The sequence below is a fragment of the Emydura macquarii genome, unplaced genomic scaffold (genome assembly GCF_026122565.2).
Source record: "Emydura macquarii macquarii isolate MOO-44397 ecotype Brisbane River unplaced genomic scaffold, CSIRO-AGI_Emac_v2 contig_2676, whole genome shotgun sequence".
NCBI classification, from domain to species: domain Eukaryota; kingdom Metazoa; phylum Chordata; order Testudines; family Chelidae; genus Emydura; species Emydura macquarii.
The window spans coordinates 39,920,001-39,935,061 of record NW_027132813.1 but is presented as its reverse complement, the minus strand read 5'-3'; the positions used below and the strand labels follow the sequence as shown (position 1 = coordinate 39,935,061).

Sequence of the window (15,061 nt, the reverse complement as noted above, 5' to 3'; positions counted from 1 at the left end):
TTTACAGCAGGAGTGTGTGCATAGGTCTGGGAAGACTACTGTGTAGATGCATCAACTGGTCATGTAGTCAGGGAAGCTATTCAGGAATAAAACTAGTTTAGCAACTAGTAGCAACACTGCTACTCTGTGACCTGGGGTGTAGAATGATTTCTTCTCCTTCCTCTAGTCCTGGAGAAACTCCCAGATTACAGCTGAGTTGTTTGGCCTCTGTTTTAGGGAAGGATGTGAGTATGAATTTGGGAGGTTAAAGTGGTGCATAGGCCTTCTGCAGCATGGTGCATTTCACTCTTTGAGTGCAAAAGTATGTCAAAATAAAAATCACTTCAAAGAGTTGCCTCAGAGATAAATACAAATTCATACAAGATTTTGCCTGAAGAGAAAAAAACCTTTCTTGGATTACCAAATTGAATGTTCTTCATAGAATCATAGAATCATCATACAAGAATATCATACAAGGTATTTTCCCCACTGGAGAAGTAAGTAGCATTCCATAGATTGATCTAAGAAACTTCGTCCATCATGCCAGACCTTCTTTAGAACCATAAATAAGTTTAGGACTGAGATGAGCAAATGTATTTTAATCTACAAGTGGATGTAAGAATGAACACAGCAGTTTAAGAGTCCTGCCAACCCTGATTAGTTCATTACTTCCATCATAAAGTGTGTATTTTATACAGGGCCTGATCCTGCAAACCTCCATTCATGTGACTAATTCATCATCACATGAGCTGTCCCATCAACTTTATTGAGACTATTTCCGCTGGTAAGGATTTATAAAATAAGATCCTAACTGTGTATAATGTATATCTTATAGACACTATGACTTATTTTATATAAATGAAATGCTTCAAAGCAGTTTTACTGGACTATAAAATTACAGATAAATTTCTATCTTAAAATGATTACTAAAACATAAAAGCATTGTTTTTGTTTTTGTGATAGACTCAAGTGACGGAAAATGTATATTTAAAACCATATTCCCTTTTTGTTAAATTTTCTAAATACAGTAAAACCTCAGAATTATGAACACCTCGGGAATGGAGGTTGTTCGTAAGTCTGAAATGTTCATAACTCAGAACAAAATGTTATGGTGGTTCTTTCAAAAGTTTACAACAGAATATTAATTTAATACAGCTTTGAAACACTACTATACAGAAGAAAAATGCTGCTTCTCCTTTATTTTTAGTAGTTTATGTTTAACACAGTACTGTACTGTATTAGCTTTTTTTCTTTTCTCTCTGCCTCTGCCTGATTGTGTACTTCTGGTTCCAAATGAGTTGGGGGGTTGACTGGTCAGTCTGTAACTCTGGTGTTTGTAACTCTGAGGATCTACTGTATGGCTGAGAATCTAAAGGACTAATCTCAAGGTTTTTTAATAACTACAATTTGAAACATGGTATAAGTTATAATAAATACACACCAGGAAAAGTATAAAGGTGGGGAAAATGTTGGAATTTCTTAGTAACATAACTTCCATATACCATAATCAAAAATGCAAAGCCAGCACTAAAAGAAAGTAAGTCTTACAAACAATATATGGTTGAAGTTACTAATCAATTATTTCATGCAGGATGACCTTCAAACTTGTAAGTTTAAAAATTTTAAACTATCTATAGAATGTTACTAAAAAATCAGAAAAAGCAAATATATTAAACTATAATATTTCTGCTACTTTTTTCCCTTTAAAAATCGTTTGCTAAATGAAATAGATTTAGTTTAAAAAAACTTTTAAAGTTCCCTTGATAGTTACAGATGGTTTAATCTTTGGAACCTATTATGTGTTCATTTTCCCTTCAGCATTATTTATACATAATTACCTCCACTTTGCCCATAACCTTTTAAAAGCTAAATCTGTTCACATTTTCCACATATTTTATGTAAACTTAAGAGTTTTTTAAAATAAATATCTCTATTTTTAAAGGGATGGGGTGCCCATTTTGTGAATAAAAAGACTGGTGTCCCAATGAGAAGAAAACTGTTTTTATTTAAATTTCTCTAATATAGCTTAATTACTTTTTAAACTCTGGAAACAATTAGGTTATCGTCCTTTGAAGTGAGACAGACAACTTGTCATGCTGGGAACAGAATGCATGTCATTGTTTTCTTTTTATGCAGTGGGCAATGGTATATTGTGTGTGTGTCATTACAGATGATGTTGGAAAGGGAACTTAGTGCATCCTACTTTTATTTTGTGGGCAAAAATGAAGTTAATTTGCTTCACTAGTAAGATCAGCCTTTCATAATATGGAATAGAATGATTAATATTGAAGGATGTGAACATTATAATGTATATGTTTATGGAAATCATGGAAACAGAGATTCTGGTTAAATGCAAAATAGTGCTGAATGACAAAGATTGAAGAGGATTGTTCTCACTTTTCAACCTCATCATCTCATCCCTCACACAAGCCACCAAATTGCCCGAGCCTATTCTCTTAACCCTCCCCCTTTTTCCCCCCTCCTTCCCCATCACAGTTCACTGTCAGGTGCTTTTCCTGGACGTCCGTGGATCAAAGGAAACCCAGAATAGACGTGGTTATTGTGAGGCTGAAATACTATCTCTCTGAACATAAGAGAGAAAATGGGAAGAGGATGCTGACTGCATTTTGGCATCTCAGGATCTGTTGGTATTACCGCAAAGAGCAGGTGGGGGCCGATAAGCTCTTACCGGGTGCCTCATTAAAGGCTAACACAGTGACTATTATTGGATCAGATCACATCAGGTGGAGGGGAGCTGAGCCTATGCTGACACCTGAGGCAGACTACTCCGCTCTGACCTTGGCAATCAATTGTCAATGTCAGCCTGAATTCCTCCATCTGGTTAAGGGACTTCTTGGGGTAGAAAAGGGAGAAGGGCTGAGTTAGCACCGAGGTACAACCTCCTGAACCAGCCCAGATGCTGACGGTCTGTGGCCAGGAAAAAACGGGGGTGGACTTCTGCAAGTGCTTTTAAGAGGTCAAAAATACACTAAACATCAGGCTTGTCAGCCTCAGCATGGCAGGCAGTCATTAAAAACCCTCCTTTCGGGGCACTTTCGCCCTTTCCAATAGGAACTCTCCGGCCAGTTTCCAGCAAGCAGCTTGCTGGAAGGAATGGTTTGCACATTGTTTTCCTCGACCCTCTCGAGCAACAAACAAGGAGTTCGGGCATGACACCTTCATGCTCTCGGCGGCGGATGATCCCTGCTCGTGGCAGCAAAGGCAGGGGCATAGCACGCCAGGCAGCTGCGCAAGGAAGCCAGTCTCCGTATATTTTCCCTCCCTTGCCTGAAATAAATTCTGCGCGTACCAACCAGAAACTACATATTTATTTGCATGTCATGTTTATAATGTGATGGGAACCAAGACTGATCTCTGTGCTGGGGAGAAGACGACTTTCACCTTTCAGGATCACTCTCTTAAATAAAAAAGAATTGACCAGCGATGGGCAGAAGCATTTATCTTGAGGTTGCGGTCATTATCTTTACTATATAGCCTCGGCAATAAATAAATCCAGTAGTTACTGCCTCCCGATAAAACTGTAGTGTAGGGGACACCTTACTATTACTTTCTTAATCATCTGCCATCCCTTTACCTTTAAATCATTCTAGTCCTGTCTTCCCACTTGTCCACATGGATCTATCTTCGCTCATTGAGGTGCAGACCGCTCGGTTCATTTTTGTACTTGGTGAACACAGTAAGTTTCCCTGTCTAGAGTGTCCGTTTTCCCTCTTATTTCTCCCCTTCACTGCCAGTATCTGCTGCTCAACCCCAAGCGGTACTTTTCATGGCTGAAAGCTTGTTTTGTGATCTCACGGGAGCCAGTCGCTGGCTTGGTGCAGTCTCTGGGTGCAGTCAGGAGAAGAGGGGGTTTCGAATCCAGGAATGTTAACTCCAGGTGACAATCTGCCCTGGAAACCCTTGTCAGAGAGACACCGTGGATTTGAACTACACGTCGGTTTCAGAGACCTATAGATCTACATCCACCCTGCACGTACTGTATGATACCAGCTCCATTTAGTGGAAGGAGGAAGCCTTGGCAAGCTGGCAATAAAATCCCAACAGGCTCCCTGATTTCACCGTTAGATGTTTGCTCACTGCAGAAAGATACCCAGGATCCATTGCCCTGCAGGGTGACGATCCCGGCGGGTGGAGACAATGGTCATGATCTGAATGGGCAGCGCCCGGCCATATGCGGGGGTCTTCCCTAGGGCAGCCGCTGCAGAGATGCGAGCCTCTGATGAGATGGCCACCCGGATGAACCCGCTCGCTTTCTCTGTGCTAGGGCTGGGCGGGCGAAGGGGCTCACCTCCACAACCCACAAAGTCTGTTCAAGTTACCTGCTCCTCTCAGCTGTGTGTGGGATGCCCCGTCCCCAAAAGCACCTTTTTGCTGAGGGACCAAGGACAGGACCGCCAGGTCCCAAGGATGGGGAATTACTCCAATCAGCACCCATCCAGCCCAGGGACAGAGAGGAAGCCCAGTATCTTCTATTTCATCCGCCCTCAAATAGTACCAGCAAACCCACCACCTAGACAACAACAACAAAGGGCTCATGACCAAAGGACGACGCCCTTCTCGGAAGGGGAGCAGCCAAAAGGGCAGCAGACAGTTTAGACCAGGATAGGAAAGAAAATAAACAGGCGCGAGGTTGCTTCTCTTCCTTTTGTCTTTATTGTTGGCCTGTCAACAAATTGTCCTAACCACCACCCCCGGCCAGGCTTGTTTTGGCGTTTGTTGAACTCCAACTCCAGACCCCAAGCTAAACATTCAAAACGTGCTAGTAAAACCCGGAGCAGAGCTGCTGAACTCCTTGCATTGCCTTTTTTATTTTAAACAAGATAATTCCATATGCACTAATATTTATTTACAGTCACGATGCTAGCCTATTTTTAAGTGTATTTTACCACAATGATTCCTTCTCGCTTTTAAAACAAGCGGGGTGGAAAAGTATTCACATTTGGGAGAAGGGAAGGGGGGAAACACATTTTTATTTATATCTTTGACATTTAAAAGAGCATAATTAATTTGTCCTGCTTGCGTTAACATTGCTGAGGAAGGTTCAGAAAGCTAACCAGCAAAGAGGAGTGCGGGGGGGAATATAAACTCGCCTGCAAAGCTTGGTATTTTTTTTTTCTTTGAGATCTGTAATCAATCACTCGACTAGGAGGCAGCAAAATAGTAAAGATTCGATAGATTAAAATGCAAATGAAAGGTAGAAAAAGAAACATTAACATGGCAATCAAAGATTTAATAATCGTAAATCACGGTGGGGGTTGGGTTTTCCCCCTCCCCCCCCCCCTTTTTTTTTTTTTTTTTTTTTTGCAGCTGCAGTTTGTGTGTGTGGAGTTTTTTTTTTTTTAAATATTTTAATCATGTTCGTTCTATAATTTCTGAAACGAGACTAATTTTTCCTATTTTAACCGTGGGCTATAGCACTAAATATTTTTAAAATAGGTAGCTCCAGATTGCAAACTATAATAAAAGAGAGGGCAAAGGGGGGAAAAAAGCTAAATTTGATTAGTTCACATAAGAGTCTGAAGTATGTATGTTAATCCTACTATTTAGCAGTTACGGTTATTTTACTTTAAAATTGAAATAAAATGGGAATGTTTATTAAAAAGGAAACAACTGGCATTTATCTAAATACAGAATTCTAGCACTTCTGCAAAAACATCAGAGAAATTAAAAATATGGTGAACAAAAAAGAATTTGACGTATACAATAAATATATTACTTCCAGACTAGTTTATTAGAAGAGTTTGTCGTTTCCAAAATCAAGGAGGAAGGTTTAACAACGCTCATTCAAAGGTGTAACAAAAGTAAATGGCTAACAAGTCCAGTTAAACGCTCTCTCTCTTTATCGGTATAGAATATTTACTATGTGGGAATGTTCTGCTTTATTATAGTAGTGTAACCTTATTGAAATCACTATTTAAAAATTATTATTTTGGTTCTTAATTTATATAGACTATAATGAATATGCCATATATGGGCTTGGTTAGGTATTGATATGATTATGCTCCAAGAACGTAGCCCAAAAATAATTCTTTTAACTTTAGAGTGCAACACATGGATTTAATTTTACATTGGGGCGGAGGGGGGGGGAATTACTCTTTACTTCGATGGTAATCTTTTTTGGAGTAGTGTGATACCAAAAGGAGGGGGGGGGGGGAATCCTTGTCTGGTCAAATTTGTTTCTTAATAGTGTTACTCTTTCTCTTTATGTATGATGTGATCGACGTTAGGGTAACAGTCTCCACTTCCCCAAATTAAAATAAAAAGCTAATTAAATACAGAGGAGAGGTTTTCGAAACTCTTACTTAAACGTGGCACAATAAGTTGGACCTGTCTCCTTCCCCGCCTCTGGCTAAACAAATCAAGTTTTCACTGTTTAGATATCCCTGTCACAGTCCAATAATGCATTTAGTTTAAAATTACGCTGGGAGTTTTTCCCTCCCCCTTTATGTCTTCCCCCATTATTTAGTTCTCTGCAACACGATGACTTAAGTTCCCTAAGCTTACACAAACTCGACACAATGTTGGTGTGCCATCTCTCTTCGCTACTTAAATACTCTTAAATACTCTCTTTAATCGACACATGAACTTCATTTGGGCTTTGCGGAGTTGCTTGCTTATTTCAAATGCAAAACGGGCCATTGATTTGTTGTTGGGATTTTTTGGTGTTGTCGTTGGGGTTTCTTTTGTTTGTTTGGGGGTTGGTTTGTTTTTTTCGCATTCCTCTGCTAACGAAACCCTACACCTACCTAAAACGAAGCGCTCCACCACCAAGATGATGCTGATCCCTCCAATTTGCAGTTCGTGTTAATTAAACTGGAGTGCACGAGAGAAAAGTGGGGGGGTTAGCCCGGATTGTTTAAAGTAGTGACGCTGTTAAATGCTTCCAGATATGTTCTTTGTCGATTTCTCAGACGTTCTCCTGCTTTATAGAGAGCTGGGGATAGCTGTTGCTCCCACTTTTTTTTTGGGGGGGGGGGAGAGAATCCCCGATATTTATTCACAATTTACATCTGATCCCCGCAAAAAAAACTAAAATAAAAAAGCCCTCCCAATCCGTGGCTGCTGCTCATTTCGTTGAGATGCGAGACAGGTACTGGGTTTAGCATTTCATCAAAAGGTTACACAAACCGCGCTCTTTTAGAAAGTGTTGGGCTGTCCTACGGGGTCAGATTTTATTTTATTTTTTTCTGCATGCAGTCCTAAAGATAATGAGTATTTGTATTAAAACGGGACAAACCGTACTCTGGCATCCTCTGACCCCAGCATGCATGGCTCGGTTTCATTGATCAACCCCCACCCCCCTTATGAGATAATGCAATTACAAACATCAATAAGGAGCTGCAAGGGGAATCATTATGCGGTGACAGTGATAAATGATGGTGCAGAAATAGCAGGCTTTTTTTCTAACAATCCAGGAGCCCAGGGGCTTTGGGGGCCGAACACAGTCACCAAGGAAACAGCTGACATCCAAAATGGCACCAAAGGGGAGAAAATGAAGTCTTTCTTTCGCCTTTCACTCCCCCCCATCACCCCCGGTCCAAAGAGTTAGTTTTGGCTTTAGAAGCAGCTGCCACACAGGCATTTAGTTGTTTCATAGACGAAAGACCAGGCGGATTTTTTTCGTCTGTCCACTACATAAAATACAAAGCGGGCTGGTCCGAGTTTATGAACTACTTTCACGCAAGTGCTCGCGGGCATCGAAACAAAAGCAGATTCCGCATTGATCAGTAGGGCTATGCTGGCTCCAAAAGGGCCAACCATCACCCCGCCACCCGCCCGCTTTTCAGGGGGCCTTTGCCTACAGCCTCCGTACTTTGTCAGCTCCTTTTGTGCACCCGAACGGGTGACCCGAAGCGTGGTCCTAGGCGGGTTTACACTGGCCACAAGCAAGGAAAGCAAATAGGGCTTTTTTCTCAGGCACCGCAAGCAGGTCAGGGAGGCAGGTACACACACGGCAATGTTCCACGGGCGTGCATGTGTAACCTATGGGGATCCCTTGCCAACCCCTGGGTGCCCTGTTGCATGTAAAGGCAAGATGGTGCCTTTCTGAAGAATAACACCCCTGCCACTGGCTCCTGCATGTGGCCACTTCTTCCCCTAACGCACCCGGGGCTGCCTGCTGTTGAAAGCCATGCCAGTATGTGGCTGGGAAACAGCAGCAACCAAAGCCCCAGTGCCTGGGGATGGGACCGGCCGCGGGGACTTCTCGCCTTGAATGAAAAGGCTCTCGCTGGGTTTCACTCCGCTGGCCGGGCTCCAGCCACACACACACACACACACACACACACACACACACCTTGCAGGGGATTCCTGCCAACACAAAGAGGCTGCCCACACTCCGGGAAACGGAGGCTAAAAGGTAAGCACTTTGCCTCCGCCCCTTTCAGCCTGAAGGATCCCAAAGTCCTTTGGACACTGGGGAGGGAATCACCGCGCCCGCCCGCCCGCCACTGAAATGTAAAAGAAAAGGCATTTCGCTCCTGGGTTTGCGGTAACTGCCTTTATTTTCCCTCCTCCAGACACACGCCGGTCGCTGTAAAACTGCCGGCAGAGACTAAGATCATAGCAAGAGCCTTTCCCCTAGTCCCGCTTTAGGGTAGCGCGGTGTCTGCCCGGGTGGGAGGTGGAGGGGAATGAAGGCAGTCGAGAGCGGACTGACTTTAAAAGTAAAGCCTTTTTCTCCAGGGCTTTCAACTTCAGCTCTCCTTCTCTCTCTCTCTCTCTCCCGGGGCGAGGCGAAGTCCGTGCACGGCAACTGGGAGTCGTGGGACATAACTTCATGCGATACAACGGCCTTCTTACGCCTCTGCTGTTTCCCTCGCGAAGTCCCGGCCCCCCCCAATGGCTAGGGACAGCACTGAAGCGCATGTATTCCCGCTCGGCCCCGAGCGTCCTCGCGGAGGAAACAGAAAAAGGCCAAATCCCTCCTGCAAACTTTTTTTTTTTTTTTTGACATCTCATCTGCACCCCCCCCCCCCCAAGCTAGGCAAACTGCTCTTACCCCCCCCCCGTATTTTACTTCGCTTGCCCACAAACTTACACGTTTTTACACACACGTACTTCTCTCCAAGCACAGATTACGCCTCCTTAAATAGTTATTAGCCCTGCCGGGCATCGCTGGGTGAATGAAGCCCCCGTGAAAGGCAGCTCTCGGCCGCTCCAGCCAGCAGGCCCAGCCCCCGGCCACCCTCTCATCAAAAGCGGAGCGAAGCTTTGTTTCGCTCCTAATGTCCCTAGCTGGCTCTGGTTTTGTTTGCTCTGCTCCCCTCCGACGGTGCTGCTATTAATGGACCGGGCTGTGTTTATTATTGGGCCCCTCGGAAGGTGAGGAAAGGGGGACAGACGCTGGCCAGTCCTAGCCAGCGGCTCGCTCCGGGTCCGCCTGCCCCGAACCCGCTAGCCGGAGCGCACATCTGGCCGGCCTAGGGCGAGCGGAGAAGCCCCCAGAAGGGCGTTCGCACCTCGCGGCCGGCCGCCGTGCGCTCCTCCGGGCCGCCTGAGCCCCGCTGCTGCCCCGGCCGGCTGAGCACCATCACAGCAGCGGCGAAGGCTCGCCTTTCCAGCGCGCCGCGCTAAGCCCGCGCTCCATCTTGCAGCGCAAGTGCGGGGAGGCTAAGAGGAGCGGGACTGAAGGGGAAGGTGTGTGTGTGTGTGTGTGTGTGTGTGTATGGGGGGGTGCAACTGCCCCTGGACTCGGAGCATCACAGCTCCGCTTAAAGAAGCGACGGGGGCCCTGCCTGGGGGGCAAAAATGTCAAAGGAACCACCTGGACTTAGAGTTCATGGGCTCAGCTTCTTCCTTCGGCACCCCAGCCGGGATGTCCTACCTCCCCCCGCCAGGTAGGCTGACCTCACTGCTTTAAGGCGATCGCCAGCCTCTCGCTCCCAAATCAGTTTGCAAGGAACAAACGGTGTTTTGCTCTGAGGCCTCTCGGCGGAGTGGAACAGGTCTCCTCCCCAGAGCCGGGAGTGCGAGCCCAGGGGGGGAGAGAGAAGGGACCGGGAGGGGGGGTATGGCTCCGGGGGGGGGATCCACCGCAGTGGGGTGTGACCGCTCCGCTCCCCGACCCCCCCCCCCCCCCAAACACCGACACAAGCGCTGGGGTAGTCACCCCTCTCGGCCAAGGAGGCAAACTTTTTCCTCATGCGGCTGGCTGCAGCAGAGGCTCCCCCAGCGCGGGCCTGCTGCCCTCCCCGAGGCTTCAAGGCGTCTCTAAGCCGCTAAGTGATTCCCACTGGAAATTGTTAGTCACTAATTTTATGGCTAATTTTTCCACCTCAACCACTGAAGCCCCGGCTTCGGGGGGGGGGGGGGGGGCCCGTCTCTGCTCAGGAGGCGAAGAGGGACTGGGGGGAACCGAGTCATTTTTCCAAATCCCCAAAAGATGGCAGTCGAAGCTGACAATCCTCCTCCTCTGGCTCTGCAGAGACACACAGGGCACAGGAGGGGGACAGCTGAACTGTTTTCACTCAACCGGCCGGAGATTTCTTTTTTGTTTGTTTGTTTGTTTGTTTTTAAAACACACCAACGTCCCCCCTCTTCCTGTCCCCTAGATCGCTGCACATCTCCTGCTCCAGGGGAAAAGAAGAGGGAAAGCCGGCACTCTGGACACACACACACACGCCCCGCATATACGCGCGCACCCACACCTAGAGATACAAATCCCTGGGGGGGGGGTCGGGCCGGATCACTCGGTACTTCCAAACTAAACACGACTCAGCTGGCTTCCCTGCTAGAAAGTACAGTGCTGGCCTTTCCACCAAGGGCTGAGGGGAGAGCAAGCCTCCGGCTATTTGTTTTCCCCCTCTGTCAGGGCAGATCGAAGCGGATGAATTGCAGACTGGTTGCCAAAACTCCCCCCCCCCCCTTTCTCTCCTTACTCCCTCGCCTCTTTTCTCTCTTGCAGCCTTTGCTTTGAATGTGGGGTAGCTAGGAAACAGCAAGCAGCCTGCGAAGACGGAATTTCCAACGTGTAAAATGTTCTTAACGGAGCCATTGAGAGAGTGCAATAAGGCGTGAGGGGGAACTAATCTCCCCATTTAAATGTTTGTGGCAATTTTATCTAAATGAATTTTAATGCTAAACGAGGGATAATTCCCTATTTGTAACCCGTTTACTTCTCTTTCCTGTGCCTCTAAAGCCGTCTAACATCATGCGATGAACAATAACAATAAAAATACTGTCAAGCATATTCTTCATTTTGAACGTGTTATAATTACAGCTGATTAAATGTCTTGGGATAGAATAGTGTTTTTAATTTGAAATGAACCAACCCCCCCCCTCCCCCAAAAAAAGTCATATTAAGGAACGAATCTTTTGTGCCTCTTCTCCCCACCCCTAGGAAGGCACGAACGCGTGTGCCCTTTGTTTGCTGCAGGGCGGTTTGTTTTTGTCTTTAGGAAACATTAAAAAAAAGAGAGAGAGAGAGAGAAGCAACAGAAGAAGAGAAAAGCAGCAGCAAACTGCGCGCTGAGCATTCACATTTTGGCAGAGAACTATCATTATTATAAACTCACGAGGCAGGATCAGAAACGCGCAATCTTGTCCATACATTGGCCCTTTAAAAAGCTAGGAGAGGGAAAACGGGGGGGAACCGAGGAGAAGGGGGGGGGAAAGACCCCACTGATTGATTCTCCTAAGTCACTAGACTCCAGGAACCAGCCTCTCAGCTGCCCTCGTGCTCTCTAGCTAACTCACCCCTTCTTAACCAGTCCCCAGCACACTATTCATACAATGGGTCTGATTCTCCACTCCTTGACACTGGAGTAGCTCGGATAAAGTCAGTTGAGTTACACTAGCGTAAAACCCCTCTGAAGTGGAGAACCAGCCCCATTGAGTCTCGAGCTGGGAACTGACTAGGAGCGGGAGGGGGGGAGACATGGATGGTTAACAGTAGTTTTAAAACACATTTATTATTTAATGGAAAAAGTAAACAAATAGCCATTAACTGCTAGTAACCACCTATCAGGAGGGAATTATTCCAATCGAGAGGGGGACTATTTGCACAATGAACGCTGCCCTCCCTTCTAGATCTGGGTGTTTTAAAAAATCCTTCTCCGACGATTACGGTTAAAGGCTTATTTTAATTTCATAAAAGGTATTTAGAAGGGAGACAGACTTCTGAAGCACACTCCAATAAACAAAAGGTGAGAGGGCACAGGGCTGCTCCAGCAGGTAAATCAGTCAATCAAATATCACCTAGTAAACCCACCAAACAACTGGTTCCTCTTTTCAAATCGAAAATAGAATTGTTTAGGGCGGGTTTATGGGGTGACATCTATTTGAATGGCAGACTTCAGAGCTTTAGCCAGCTCTGCTCAGACACTACCTTTTGTTTACCAAGCAATCATAGCTAGAGGTTTGTTTTTTCATGAATTTGTCTTAATTAAAATATTTGTATATTTTCCTTACCCTTAGGAAACACTTTTTTATAGCTGCGATTTTATTTAAAGAAAATTATAAGGTACTGAAGCCTAATATGTTATTTTGTTCTATTTAACTAGTTGGCTGCAGTGCAGAAAGTACAGCTGCACTGGAAAATTAGTTAATGATCAGTCTTCAGCCAATCAGAGCACAAGACTTATTTATGAGCATTAGACTTAAAAAGTCTATCATCCTTAGTTTAAGTAGTTAATTTACTTACAAATATGCACTTAACTCATATAATCTTATCTTATTTAATTTTTTTTCTAAATACACTCAGTTCAAGAAAAGTTTAATCTGTCAATGATTCAAGTAATATAAATCAGATATTAGAGATGTAATTCAGGGAGAGATAACATTTAAATTTCCATCCAATATTCTGCAGTTAAGGCTCTTGGATGTTAAATTTGCCAATAGGCAACAGTTATTCTGAGAATTTGCAGTATAAACTTTAAGAAAGTTTCTTTACAAAGTATAGCATTGCTTTTAAATAATGTACTATGAGTTTGATATTTAAATAACAATTATAGGTAAATCATTTTTAAGTTTAATCTTCACATATTACTACAGAATCTCTACAAATTTTTTTTTTGGGGGGGCAGTAAACAAATTTTTCAAGCAGTGGAGTCAGCATGACAAAAAATAATTTGTTTTTATTTTAGATTCAGATTTCATTACTGCACTCAAACTACTACAACTGGGCTTTGAGTTTTTATACAATCCAAACGGTTTCAATCAGAAACTCTAAGACTCAGTGTGCAATGATTATTATTAATAATAATTAGCTCCTTGGTTTCTTGATAGAAAAAGGCTATCAACAAGCATTTGCTTAACCACAACAAAAAGTATAATTAGCTTATCCCACTTAGTAAATCTGTATGCATGCCAACTCATACCAAACTGCTACTTTTACAAAAAATTGCAATAATACAGTTCATTTTTCCAGTCCTTTTTGCACAAAATTTATTTACAATGTATACATAAACGCTCCATGATGGGACTATGGAAAAATGCACACGACTGATGCTTTGCCCAGAAATAAAGTCAACATATTAAAAATAAATTTTCAGTTCATGTTTTGAGCTGCATAAAACAGGAAGTGATGTATAAGTGTTGCTGCATGGGGACAAAGATGCTCTGGTGTGACAATTAGGCTTCAAATACACTGCCTTTTGGTTTCCATGCTTCCTCCTACCAGTCTCCTTAAGACACTGCCTGCAACAGCTGATTAATCATTGTTGATGACTGCAGTTTTTCCCATCCTTCCCGATTTACATCTGTTCAGACCAATTCAAATATGGTGAGTAAATGAATTAGACATGCAAATTCACGCCCCAGGCTAGAGAGAGAGAGAGAGAAGGAGGGAGAGAGAGAGAGAGAGAGAAAGTGTGCATGGCTGAAATCCTAGGATAGAAGAAAGATTCTTCTGCCTGACATAGTTATTTTAATGCTCTAAAAATCCTGCAAATAAGCCCTTTCTGTCATTTGCAGGATAACTGTAAGGCTTTTTAACATAAGGAGGCTTCTGGAGGAAGTGAAGAGCTATGGAAACAACACACATAGTGTGGAAAAATTTCACATTTTTTTAAAAAAATCTATAAGAAACAACGTAATATGGATAACAGTATAATAGCATTTTACAATATTTCACTCTTTGTTCTCTTCATGTCTTAGATCGTTATTTAGCATGTCCCCAGAAGTTTACTTCAGATGGTGTTTCCTGCTTTCCAGGGTCCCTTGGAACTGGAAGAATAGGATCGTTCCTTGGTCCAAAGTAGATGCCAAGAATGGAACTCCATAGTCATTGCAGAAAGACAATATTTGAAGTCTGGCATTGTTGCAGACAATGCATATTCCCTTAAGCTACTGAGCATGAATGTCCATCACTTGTCCACTCATTGCTGGGTCTCCTGTATTAAGCATTGTGGGGCTAGATGCTGACATTGGCATTCCAGGGTGGGGTGGTCCTCCATGCATCATCATTGCTGGGTGGTGAGGGTGTCCAGGAATGTAGGTATGCATGGGGGGCCCATGACGCAGCTGAGCAGGATGTGGGGGCATCTGGGACGGGGTATAACTTGGCTGTCCCATATTCATACTCATTGGACTACCCCGAGACACATACTCCCCTGGCATACTTTGCAGCCCTGGGGAGGAAAAGAGAAATTTGTAAATATCAATATATCGTACATAAAGGTAGTAATCCTATTAAATAAGGCCTTGACCCTGCAAACACCTGTGCACGTTAATAATTTTGCCCATGTCAATAGTCAGATTTAAGCTAAAGGTATTCTTCATATAAGTAATGTTATGCGTGTAAATGTTTGCAGGATTGAGACTAAAGGTGCATATTTATAACTTGCAATAAAGCAACATGATGTGAATTACTCATGTTTATAAAATTGGGAGGATTTTGGAAGAGTTTATTTTAAAGAAAGAATACAATTTAAGTAAAAAGCATGTACACACACACACACACACACACACACACAATTACGATGTTAACAATTCTAACACATGCTTGAGATGAAGTGATTTTCATTACCATTAACAGTAACAACATTTCATGTTAGATATGATCCAGTTGCTCAAGCATAGGACTGAGAACCATGAATTTCTGAACTCCCATTCTGACTCT

The 15,061-nt window shown here is 43.9% G+C and overlaps 1 protein-coding gene across 1 annotated transcript in view; it reads right to left on the bottom strand.

Moving 5' to 3' along the window:
* Positions 1-12,947: 12,947 nt before the first annotated feature.
* MEIS1 (Meis homeobox 1) overlaps positions 12,948-15,061 on the bottom strand; it is a 121,704-nt gene continuing 119,590 nt past the window's right edge. Inside the window, exon 12 of the mRNA XM_067565265.1 lies at positions 12,948-14,570. Within this exon, the coding sequence (XP_067421366.1) occupies positions 14,287-14,570 (284 nt within the window). The 3' untranslated portion in view covers positions 12,948-14,286. The remainder of the gene's footprint in view (positions 14,571-15,061) is intronic.